At 46.7% G+C, this 13,178-nt stretch overlaps 1 protein-coding gene across 2 annotated transcripts in view; it reads left to right on the plus strand.

The window, feature by feature from the left end:
• The first annotated feature begins 1,624 nt into the window (after nucleotides 1-1,624).
• Nucleotides 1,625-13,178, plus strand: part of LOC8052106 (urease accessory protein D) — a 31,498-nt gene continuing 19,944 nt past the window's right edge. The window contains exons 1-3 of one of the 2 annotated variants that reach the window (XM_042290698.1): nucleotides 1,669-1,737; nucleotides 4,482-4,588; nucleotides 11,389-11,516. In XM_042290698.1, coding sequence (XP_042146632.1) covers nucleotides 4,558-4,588; nucleotides 11,389-11,516 — 159 coding nt within the window. In that variant the 5' untranslated portion in view covers nucleotides 1,669-1,737; nucleotides 4,482-4,557. Of the gene's footprint in view, nucleotides 1,738-4,481; nucleotides 4,589-11,388; nucleotides 11,517-13,178 lie in introns of both variants that reach the window. The other variant, XM_042290699.1, reaches the window with a different exon arrangement.

Here is a 13,178-nt window from a genome sequence, read left to right on the forward strand (position 1 = left end):
GCAACGACACAGCAAACGCAGATTGGATGTTGACAGAAGAAAACGAAATCAACACCCAATCTGCGTTTGCTGTGTCGTTGACGTCACTTCCCTCCCCCTAGTCTCCTGGGAGTGCAAAAAGCGCAACATAGGCCCCCTGGTCAACTGATCCCGGCGCGCTCCAAAATGAAACGATTTTTCTACTTCTTCCTCCTTAGCTTTAATCCTCAACTCAAATGCGAATTGTGAAATAACGTCGTCGTGACATTCTTCGGCACCGGTGCGATGACTTCTAGCTTCCACCGTGCTTTTTATGTACATCATGGAACTGGTCCTTCCCCAGTGGCGATAAGTTCCGTCAGGGCGCTCATTGACCACGAACGCGAATCCAAATATTCGTCGACGGATTGATTGTTGACCAGCGCATACGTCCGAGTGACGCAGTTCTCGTGTCCAATGCGTGAGCTGGGCTCGGCTGACGTCAGGTTGGCACCGCTGACGCGCTTTTGGAACCGCAGATATATCACAGTGAAAAGGCGGAGAGCTTTCGAAGCAGAGAAGGTACAAAATAGTCCGCTATATTTTCAAATGTTCGTCCCGAAAAGCTGGCTTTTGACTTTCTACCCTCTTTCTTTTGGCCAACTAAACGATATGTGATTAATAAAGTCCCAATTTAAAATCATTTATCCCAGCCCAAAATTCGTTTCATGGACCCTTTAAATTCTCTGCTGCGAATCAGTTCGCGATTCTCTGCGCATGGCGTGTGCTCGAGACCTAAGATCGCGGGCTGATTCACCGATTGCAAAGGGACATGGGGTATCACAGGCACTCTATGGAGGCTATATTCACTGGACGTCGTATTTGAGTGTGTTTTTCGATGTGCATGAGTAAGTGAGGAACCCTATTTAATAAAGGAATCGATACACCGCCATCTCTCGATAATTTGATGAAATGGTGACGGGGGAAGGGGGAAGGAAAATATGGAAAGTGAAGGGCGAGAAGCAAATTGTAATAGGCAACCCCTGATGAGCCGACGAAACTAATCAGGGAATCAAGATTGTGCCTGCGATACGGGTACGCTCGAGCCTGGGGCGGGCTCAGTCCTCGTACGTGACTGGCCTTGCTTCTTCCGGGAGTGAGGTTTTGCTCAGAACGAGCTCACTTTTATGGACTGCTAAGACCGGCCATCTCGATGGTGTAAAATGCACGCTGCCAAAAAAACTCTGAAAGCTCGCCATCAGCACGCGCTCAGAGACGTTTTTCGTTCCTGTCGATCTCAGTCACGTGGGTTCCGTATCTGGTATGCTGGACGAAAAAATAATAAAGCATTTCAACCTCGGGTATGCGATAAAATATAGATGAGACACAATAAGAATGTGTGGCAATCAGGCATTTTTCGAAAACACCATTTTGGCAAGATCAAAACGATATTTTACCGCATACCAGAAGTGACGACATTCAAGATGGCTGCGCCCTTGTGGAAAAAGGTGTATAGCCTCATAATCAGCCGCTGCCTCTCTTGTCAGATACCCGAAGGAAAAAAACAACAACGTTAAAGCTCCTTATCACTTTTACGCAAAGCTCACTTCAGATATACCCCGCAGTATCTCTGAATAGCGGAGGGGCGCCCCGCTCAGGAGGCTGTTCTTATTTGTTCGGCGCTATCTCCAGACTGCGTGAAGCGTTCAGTGAGCCCGAGATCCAGACGGAGGCGACGGCCGAGCGCCAGGATGAAGGCATCCGTTCCGTGCACACCGGGTACGTTTCCGTCGAGCCGCTATGCGGAGAGCAATTCGTCTGCTCCTTGTGCACGAGTTGCGGTGATGTCAGCAAGACGCCGAGCTCCGATTGGCTTTGATTGGAAGGATAGTGGGTAGACCTCAACCCTAGATGCCTCGAGGTCTACCCACTACTTCTTTTTCCAGTCAGCCAATGAGAGCTCGGCGTTTTGACGTCATCGCAATCCCCGAGCAAGAAGCAGGCGGACTTTCACTCCGCAGAGTCCGTTTTCCAAGAAGTTCTGCCGCGGCCGACGCCACGGTCCGCGACGAAGCCAATCGAACAGCGACAGAAGAGCATCGTGACGGCGCTCGTTGCCTGTGCAGAGTCGCGGCGCATTGACTGTGCGTGAATGCGCACAGTGGATCGCGCAGCCCCGCCTGGTCGCTGCAGTGCAGGTGCAGCCGCCGGAAGTTCCGCGAATTGGCCATCTTGGGGCGAGCGTAAAAATCTGCCAGGTGAAGCGCCGCGGGGGCTGGGCGACTGCTTGTTCAAAGACACGTTTTCTGCTCGTTCGCCGTTATTTCCGCCGAAGAGGTCTTTTTGAAAACCCGAGGTAAACGCGGTCGCAGTGCTTTGAGAACCTGTGGAAATTTTCTTAGGAAAACGCAGCAGCGCGTATGGAAAGAGGCACAACTCGTCGAACGCGAGTCTCGCTGCCTGGTGGCGTTATCACCACCAGGCAGGCACAACTCTGCTTTCGTACGCTTGGATACCGATCAAGAATCGACGCAGCGTTAATTATTCGGAAAATAATTGCGAATTCAGTGTGCGTGAAGGTGTGTGTGCGCCTCTGGTGCAACGCTTTACTTTACTTCGGCGACTCTATTTTAACTTGGGGCCCTCGAGGTCTAGAAACTCCCGTCTTGCGCTTCTCCACTGTGTTGCTCTCACTGTGTTGCCGTATGACGTGAGTAATTTGGATCTATAAGAGTAGATTTCGAACATGACCATAGATGAAGGTGCTCGATAGGAACCACTGTTTTTTTTTTTTTTTTTCATTTATTTAGTGATAATTATTGATCAGTGATAGCAACTCGCCAGAACAGCTAGACGATTAGACGATCCACAACTCCGCTGTATGGAGCAAAGACATGCATGTACTACGCGCGACGCAGTTTGAAAACTTTCTCAAAGGGTTAACACATCGGCATCGATTCTTGATCGGTATCAAAGCGTGTGAAAGGCACAGACGCGCAGCACTTCGGAGTGCCAAGGCACGTCCTGTGATCACGCAGCCCTACCGCGAGACTTTCGTTCGACGAGTTGTGCCTTTTTCCTGTGGTTCTGCGTTTTCGTAAAACTTTTCTACGGGTTCTCGAAGGCAGCTAACACGGTTTACACTAGAGCCACTAAATGAGCTGCGCTTAGAGTATCGGCACTCCTTTCCCATACATTGTTGTGGACGCCGCCATTTTGGCTCGTATTCAGAGCAGACGCAACTGCCGATCGTCATGATTCAAAACTGCGACTTCCTCAGCATTGGATTCGGTGTTAGGAAGCTCATGTAATATTACCTTGCTCTGTCGCGAACTGTTTAAACATTTGTGGAGGGCGGAAAATCGTTTCCTTTGATTTTAGATAAAGCTTCAGATAACTGGCAACCATGATTTTAAGACACAATATGAAGTGTCATTACTCTGAAGCGTAGCTTATTTAGTGCCACTAGTTTACACGAGGTTTTCCAGAACGACTTCTGCGAATGACGGCAAACAAGCAGAAAACGTATCTTTTAGCACGCAGCCACCCAGCCTCTGCAACGCTTCATCCGGCGGATTTTACGGGTGCTCAACATGGCCGATCCGGAACTTCCGGTGGCCGCATCCGCGAATAGACCCTTTTCAAAAGTCCGCGCGCCAAAGCCTGTCTGCCATTGCTTGATCAGATACCCTGAGAGTCTATTTGACACGAAGGCTGCGTCTGTGTTCGGCGTAAACTCGGCTCAGCTCGTATCGAAAATGAGCGCTGCGTCAGCTTTCCGTGAGAACTCGGATCCAATCACGCCCTTCGTGTCCAAACAATGGCGACCACCAATGTTGCTTGATGCACTTTCGAAAGGGGCCTATTGTAGTCGTCAAACTACGGTCCACACTGAGCGAGGGAGGAGGGGGAGAAGCGTCCCTGTCGTCGTTTTCTACGTGAGATCCGTTGCATTATTAGGATATTTTCGTAGAACATCATCTGCTGTGGATAGCGGGCCCTTCGGGTGCGTGTTCAAACCAGGCTCAACGTGGCGCCACGAGCATTTACAGACTTTTCAAATAGGAGGCCCCAACGCTTTGTGCAAAGTGACTTTAGCCCCCGCAGCTTGGGGGGCGTTGCACTGCACATGCGTAGAACTTCTGGGCATGCTGAGGACACCCCAAGTGGCTCGGGGCAAAGTTCGCTCGGAGGACCAAAAGTGTCGGAGCCCCCTGCAGGAACAATTTCCAACCCTGCCCGTTTCGATTACACGACCGGCGGTCGTGTAATCACCGATGCATGTGCGACGCATGTAAAGACTCCAGGATATCCGTGGGACTGGATAAAGTTCTCATCTGCTGCGTGTTGCCACTCTGTTTAAACATCTAAGGCCTAATGTGTTGTTGTTCATATTGTCTTCTCTCTTGAGCCGCGCGATAGACTTCTTGATAAGCCGACGTAAAAAAGGTAGCGGCTTCATGTGTTGATAATTTGACGCATATAGAGGGGCGAGTTGGAAAATCCCCTCACCCTCACCCTAGGAAGCAAGCGAAGGCGGCCTGTGTTCGGCTCTTACCAGTCAAAAGGAAAAGGAGAAACCACGAAAATGCACGATGGATGCTTTCGGGCGTCCCCTTTGTAACGAGAGGTAACTTGCGCCCCTTTCTGCTTAAAATCATTGTTGCCAATCGTCTCAAGCTTTATCTCAAATCGCAAGAAACGCTTTTCCGTGCTTCAGAAACGTTAAAACAGTCCGCGACCGAGCAAAGCAATATCGCCTGAGCTTCTTGACACCGTGTATAAAGATAGAAAATCGCATGTTCGAATCAAAACCATAGCATATTACGCCCTCTCTGCACTAAGCACCAAAACGGCGGCTCCCCAACGTAATCGGGGAATGAAGTACCGGTCTGGGCTGCTTATCTACCACACTGTATCACGAACATACAGCCTATTCGCGACTCCAGCTTACAATAGGTGGCGCCACTCGTTTTCCAATATAGCGGTTATAGTGAGGGTCGGAGATGCGTGCCGCTGCTGAGCCTGTCTAATGTGCTGGCTTCACTGAGTGACACAAATTATTTCAGGTAATACCAGGAAGATAGGTTGTTATAAGTGCAGGTTACCTCTTTATCCTGAAAACAAAAACGGTGTTTAGCGTGAAACTTACCCCAGGAGGCACGTTTTAATTCTGGAGCAAGACCGAAACTAACCTCTATTTCGGATTCGATTTCTCGATATAGGTCTTGATTTCGAATTCTTTCATAAGCCAATATGTGTCTCACATCGTAAATATTTAGTTAAAGAAGTTTTTCGCGGAGGCTTTATATTGTGACATACATATTAGATTCAGGCACTTCAAAATATTTTGGGGATTTCAGTGTCCCTTTAAAGACAGGGTCTTTTATATGCCTTATAGGTAACATAAAATATTGTAGTTATTGAACACATCTGTTCTGATATTTCCGCGTTCTCGCTGCCTTTTCTTGCTCAGATTATTGCTATGTGAAATAATGAACGTCGGGCCTTTGAATGGGTTTTGGGTATTTAGAGGATTCATTGCTTTGACATTATTCCCCGCACAAGAATAACAGAATAAATCCAATTTGTGCAATATGTCCACAAAACGTACAAAGTAATAAACGCTGTTCTCACTAAAACAACCCAAAGACAGAATCCGAATCAGACAGCTGATGTGTCTGTTTTTTTTTTGTTTTTTTTTTTTTTTTATAGAAACGCGTGGCGCATAGGACTTTATATTGCATCCAGTGTTTGACTGTTTGTCTATCTTGATAACGATGTCAGAGTTTTTCATTTGCTAAAAAGAAAACAAAATTATACCTTTCTAGAAAGACTATTATGGTTAAATGACATATTCTTGTGATCGTGGCGTTACTTGGGGGCAAATATTGCCGTGCTTTGTAATAATATTAATAATATTAAAATTCAGATATTTGAATACGCAATTGTTCAAGCTCTAATATAATTTGTTGCTTATTATCTTATTTAAAACACGCGAACAAGTATTACAGTCAGAAGTGTGTTAAATATTATGACTGGTTCCAAATGCAGTATTTTTAATTGCCAAGTTATAAAATAAAAATAGTCTAAAACCAATCAAAACGTTCTCGCTAATGTGAGAAATCCATGAAAAATTACATTAATTCTGGGTAAAGCATATTTTGCTTCGCCGCCAAAATCCTGCTAAACAAAATGCCCCCAAATAAAAAAAAAAAAATATATATATATATATATATATATATAGCAGGGTGTCGAACCGGAACCGAACCGAACCGAAAACCGGAACCGAACCGGTATTTTTTCCGGAACTGAACCCGAACCCGAACCGTTATATTGTTATCGCGATGAACCCGAACCGGAACTGAACCGGAAAAAAAATAACGGTTACCGGCTCATGTCAAAACGGTTCGGCCACGCGCTGTTGACAATGAATGTGCTATCAATGCCATTTGTTTTTTAAGTGCCGTCAACTGACACACACCTCGCTTACATATTTTTCTTCTCCACTCAGTCTTAGGAATATAAACGCTGCATCCATAAATCTTGACAAATGCTGCATCCATGAATCTTGACATAGGAACCAGTATTGCCGTATTGCGCTGGTCGCGGCTTGCACGGAAGAAAGAGAATGGGAAGGCTGTGCAAAAAAAAAAATCGCGTCACGGGATTTTATTTTCCTACAATCTCGTAAATCCTAAATGCTGCTGTGTGCTCATTTCATAACACGTTTCTAGAACGTGCGAGTTCTTGAAGCTTGCTTCCGTCGGAATGAGAAAAGAAAAGGCTGTGGAGTTTGATAATAATGCATTCGGTTTCGTATAGGCACTTAGAAGCTAACATATTTGTGAGACAGAGAACTCTTCTATTTTAATATTTATCCTATTACGTCCTTCTGGCGTTGCGTTCGGTGAAGTGTTTTTCATATTCCGTATCTTGTTTAATGAAAACTTCTTTAAGGGTCTAATTTGAGTTACCAAAGGCTAGTTCAAATAAAGAAAGCTGTATTTTCTCCCCACTGTTCTTTCAATTGCTTACACGCCGAGGTGGCGGGATAGTTAGCGAGTTCCACTTGTAAGTGGGTTTGTAAGGAGGTCGCGGATTTTACAGCTACTGCGTCGGACCCAATTAGATGAAGTCCGAATGCGAAAACGTCGGTGACGTAACCTTTGAGTGCACATAAAGAAACCATTTCTGGTAGAAATCCCTGAGCCTTACACTACGATGTATCTCGTTTCGTATGTGCTGATTTCAGATGTTTTATTTGTAATTTATTTTGATGTTGCAATTTGTCATTTATAATTTCCGAACCGGTTCGCGGATCGAATTAATCGAACCGGAACTGAACCGGAACTAAATAAATTTACCTGAACCTGAACCGTAACCGAACCCGAATTTTTTTCGGTTCGACACACATATATATATATATATATATATATATATATATATATCGACCAACACCCTGTTTACAAACAAGCCGGGGTTTGCCCACCGGGTGAGGGCACTGCGCGCGCGGAGAAACAAGATTCACCCGAGGCGAAGCATCTGCGCATGCGCAGTGCCTAGAGCAGCGCCACCGCATCGGCGTGACGTCAGAGAGTTGAGTTTGTCTGTATATTTATTGTGGGCTTTGCGGCCCATCATCGGGCAAAAAATCCTGTGCTCCGCGCCCGGCGCGCAACGTGCGCGCGAGCCACGCTCGAGGCTCGGGAGTCCGTTCGCTGCAACGAAGTAAAGGTGTGTTCTATGAGATCTGCCTCGTTGGTCCTTCTTGCGGGTGAGCAGTAGCACCGAACCCTACATTATTTGGCGCTCCACGCGAGGTGCTACTGCTCACCCGCAAGAAGGACCAACGAGGCAGATCTCATAAAACACACCTTTACTTGTTCGTTGCAGCGAACGGTCTCCCGAGCCTCGAGCGTGGCTCGCGCGCACGTTGCGCGCCGGGCGCGGAGCACAGGTTCTTTTGCCCGATGATGGGCCGCAAAGCCCACAATATATATATATATATATATATATATATATATATATATATATATATATATATCAGGGATGGGCAGTATTTCAAATACGTATTTCAAATACTTTGTGTATTTTGCTTTTGTATTTAATTACAAATTGGGTAATGTATTTGACGTGTGTATTTAAATACTAAAACGTGGGTATTTCAAATACAATTGTAATTAAATACAATTTTGTGGGCGAAAATACATCCCTCAAATTTATTGTCACTGTCCAGAGCAGGAAGAAAACTACGTTCTGAACCGAATGCAGTGTCTCTCAATCAACCACAAGCCTTTAGTGACTTTGTGATTACGGTGCTAGTCCAGGGCAAGAATAGTGACGAAATCAACGTTCACAGGCAGACTGGCTTATTAAGTGCCTGTGACAACTTGTGATCCTTTCCAGCCGGATTTCCTTCCATACTTTTGCCTTGGACATTCTAAATGTGCGGGTCATCCAGATTTTCGTAACTGGTGCGAGTTGCAACAATAAAAAATTTTCTAGCTAGTGCTGCGCGTCTTGGTCGTCTCGGTTCTTTGTGGGCCTATATCAAAATGTAATCGACAAAAAAAGCTGCTTGAAGCTCTGTACTTTTTTCACCTACTGCGTCCAAGCTGATTACATTTTTTGTGATTATATTTCTATTACGTTACTAGAGCCTCGCTCACTAACTCCCGAGTGTGCGATTCAAAATGAAAATGAGATATCAAGAAACCCGTTGCAGGTGCCCTGAAGTCGCTGACGCAAATTTTGAGGAATGTATTTGGAAAAGTATTTGGAGGAGACCAAATACATTTGGTTGTATTTGTATCTTGTATTTAAATGCTTTTTTGGAAATGTAATTAGATTTGTAATTAAAAACATTTTTTGACGAAGTATTTTGTATTTGCATTACGATACATATATTTGCATGTATTTTGCCCATCCCTGATGTATATATATATTAAATTACCAATCTTTTTATAGCATTTAGTCACCTTCACTTTCACGCGCCGTCGTTTTGTCAATCTCAGCCTTTCCAGTTGGAAGGAACGCCTACCTGCTTGCACGTCCGCTCACTGCAGCACGTTTTGTTGGCGTTGGGAGCCGGTGAAACAGCTAGTTGTGAGTTTTACGAAGTATCTGGCACATCGACGACGGAGCCATAGAGCACGCGGCCGCAGGAAAAAGGAGAGGAGGAGCGCGCCGAACGGTGACCAATATGGTAGCGCAGAGCAGAAAGGGCAGACCTAGACAGCGAGCGCTTGGGTCATGAGCGGCCGCTCCCCGAACTACGCTTGTTTTTGTGTTTTCGTCACCGTCGTTTTTGTACTCCGGGAGAAACGGGCGCGGCGATTCGAAAGGGCGCAGGGAGAAACGGGAAAGGGTGGACGTTGAGTTTCTCCTCTCCACGATAGCAACAAGAAAAGAGAGAAAAAAAAATTGTTTCTGCGTTTGGCCGCTCGCTCTTTAGTGGCGCTAGCGGGCAAGGTTCTCTCCGCTCCCGTTTCTCCGCCCCTCCTTTCCCATTTACGGCGGCCGTCTTTTCACGCGACGCGCCAGGCTTTCTCCGTATAGAGGAGGCTATGGTATTGCGTATACAAGCGAACGCAAGCGCTGTGTATTTGCGTTAGCGAGTGCGCGGAACCCAAATTGCGGTCTTGGATTGGCGCATGGCGATAAGGCGCACACACAACGTGGGGCACGCAACTCTAACGCAAACGCACAGCGCTTGCGTTTGCTTCTATACGAAATACTAAAACTTTCTAGTAAGGTGCATTTCAATACCGGCTGCAGCACTACGTTGGGACAGTGAAGAGTCTTGTTTGCATTGGAAAATGACATTTCGCGAGCCATAATCGCGCGCAGTTCCGCCGTGCCCGCTGAACAAGAGAATCGGAAGACCCTCACTAGTGCGCTTCCCGTTTCCGCCGCGGGAGGGCGAGCGTCGAGCTGAAGACGCGAATACCCGTTTTCACCTCAAGAAAAAAGCAAGTTTTGCACATTGTTCATACGCGGTGGGAAGTAGTTTTTACGAGATATGTTTATCGAAGAAAAAGAAATGCTTTTGTCGTTTGGAGCCTGTACGTCTTGGTAAGACAACATTTATAGTCTAAAATTCACCTGCATCTATCTTCATTATTCACATAAAGGGGGAAATTAGTGACGCTCAGCGACAAGCCGGACTTGTTTTACGTATACGGTTCTTCAGGTGAAAACGGGTATGAATGTTCGAGACTGACCCGTCAAGGTCATGTTGGCCTTCTTATATATTACACTCGGGGTAACAGTGAACAAGAATTTTCTAGAAATACAGAAAATCCTCCCCTCTCGGTCACGCACGCGGCAATATGCACACGCGCAGACGGGCCCGGCCCGGTTAAATGCTTATTGGTTGCGGACCACGTGGAAGCCGGCTTCTCCGCACGTGCAGATACATTTCTCGAATTTTTGCCTGAACTATAGAGCATCTCCCAAAACTCTAGCAGGTACGCGAAAAAATCACGGCGGGCTGTTCGCGCTGGTATTGTCTGCGATAGCACAGGAAAGTGTTGGTAAGGAAATAAACTTTGTTGCCCCTCTCCTCGATGGTATGACCTCAGTGCCGTCGGAGAAGAGGCAGTGCTGTGAAAAACGACGAGGGAGCGAGCGAGAGAAATACGACCCAAGAACTGAGCTTGTAGATGGTTGAGCGTGTTGGTTATTAATTTACGATAAGGAAAGAGGGATATTGAAGACAAACAGACAAGACAGGCTTTCGTGTCTTGTCTTTTCTTGTCTGTTTGTCTTCAATGTCCCTCTTTCCTTATCGTAAACTGAGCTTAGGACATGATTTTCGATTACCTCAGAGCTCTCAAGTTTGAACAGCACCTCTAGCAGGCAAAGTTTCATCTTTTGATCGCTTTTTGGTTGTGCGTCATTAAACTCTCCCACGTTGGTCGCAAAAGCTAAGCTGGCAGTATCTCATTAATAAATATAAATATTAAAAAAAAACGCAGGAAGGCAACAAAAACGCGTTTTTATCTTTTTAAATAGGACACTGAAAGCGCGATCTGCTATATTTTTGTTGACTTTTAACTTTTCTTTAGTTCTTTCAGACGCTCTGTTACTGCGCACAGACAGAGGCTGAGACATACTTGTAAGCAACCGTGGCTCTTTTCGGATTATCGAGCGCTGCAGTGCCGCTTTATCATCGACGCAAACATTACAGAATCGCTACTTAGGGGCACTTTCGCGCCCCCCTGCACGAGAGAAACAAGTGTATTGGTGGAGCGAGCAATAATCCCTCCACGTCCTTCGAGACGCTCGTAGAAACTTGGGCCTCCTTCTACTTTTATGCGTAAGACGGGGTTTTCGTTTTGCGCTGTGTCCGCAAAACAATGTCGCCACTAAAAAAAAAAGAGGATTTTTTTTTCTTTTTATGCTTAATGGTAACTCTGTCGCAGGGGGTAGTGCACAAGGGAGGCTTGCGGCTGGCAACGGTCAGGGAATCCTGGTCTTTGAGGCTACGGACGACGACTCCTCGGGCCCCCTTCTCCTGGAGCGAGGCAACGCGATGCTTCTGCACTTACCCCGTGAGATCAGATCGCAGTTTCGACCTTTTAATCTATATTTGCCAACCACAAATAGACACCAAGAAGCACACAAAACCAATAACTGGCATCGCTTTAGTGATACCAGTCATTGGATATTGCTTGAGATCACAGTCGAAATATTACGTAAAAGTGAAGCCGCGTACTCCACCAAAGCCGATTTTAAAGGGGCGGTGCAACAATTTGCGGACTTTGGCTAATTAATTGCGGGAATTGATCCCGGCCACATATAAAACGAAGGACCGAAAACTCTTCTTTCCTGCTTGCCCTAGTTTTCATTAAAAAAAAATAAAAGAAATTGGTATCTCTGGCACCCCTCAACTCTACATTGAAGCGGCACCAGCTTCGCCTGTGACGTCATTCGGAGTGGCGTTGGTTTCCGGTTGGGTGCTTCTGGCTTCCGTTTCCCCAGCGCTCGCCGGCTCGCCAGGTACGCCAGGCTCGCCGCTCTCCCGTCGATTCCCGACCAACATGGCGGCATGGGCGGACGGCCTGAGTGACGTCGAGCGCAAGATGCTTGCGTATAGTAAGTCAGTTGGACTTATGCGGCGGGCAGTCGAGGCTGCGGGCAGTCGAAGTCGAGGTCGAGACACCAGGAACAATAACGATACCACGATACTACGGACCACGACCAACGCACTCCGTCGAGGGAGGGAAAGACAAAACGTCCGGGTTGCTCGTGTAGCCGCCGTAGGCGCCTCGGGCGTCGACGGATGACTGCGACGGCAGGTTTGGTTGACTTGCGGTAGATGGCGCCACAAATCTTTTAGCGGCAATATTAGACTTTTGGAGCGTTTCTACATGCCTAAACAACAAGATTTTTTAAACTTAACCTTAAATCAAGCTTACAATTGCCTAACACTGTCACTTACAAAAACCACTCCGAATGACGTCACACCACAGGTTCCATTTGCGGCCACCATGTGGCCGCAGGTTGTGAAAAAAAGTGTTTTTTATTTTGCGATTACGCAGCGAAATAGAGGTATTTTGGGGTATGATGGCACTTTTTCTCTTACTTATGCCGAAATAAACAATATAAAAAATACAAGCTGCACATTCGTTCAGTGTTAAAATCATTGCACCGCCCCTTTAAGGGGATGGTGAACCGAAATTTGGATTAAAAAAAAAAACAATGCTGGAGATGTAGGCGGGACGCTACAATCCCTACAACACTACTAGGAAGGCGATATCTCAAATGGACGGCCGTATTTTTCGAAAAAGAAGTCGAGATTGAACCAGGCCGACGAGGCGCGTTACCCCCGTCAAGATACCTAGTTTCCTCCTCTCTTCGCTTCGCTCCCCCAAGGCCGCGAGGCGGAGAAGAGAAGACGCGAGGCCGTTCCCTCTCCTTCTCGGAGAAACATGCCGTCAACATTCCTGCCAAATGCGCCTCCATTTTTTTTAAAAATACGGTCATCCGTTCGAGATATCGCTGTCTGAGTGATGCTTTGGTGTTTGCAGCATCCCGTTGCACGCTTTTGCCGCGTGTTTTCGTCAATCCAGATTTCGGTTCAGCATCCCTTTAAAGACGCGACCAGCTGCTCTTCAGCAGGTGGCACGAGGGTTAGCTTTCAGTCAAGCAACACCGGGTGACGTGTACCGCGACACCACCGTGACGTCATGTCGCGGCCGCACAGCTGATGA

This window comes from Ixodes scapularis, unplaced genomic scaffold (genome assembly GCF_016920785.2).
Source record: "Ixodes scapularis isolate PalLabHiFi unplaced genomic scaffold, ASM1692078v2 PGA_scaffold1__304_contigs__length_218370807, whole genome shotgun sequence".
NCBI classification, from domain to species: Eukaryota; Metazoa; Arthropoda; class Arachnida; order Ixodida; family Ixodidae; genus Ixodes; species Ixodes scapularis.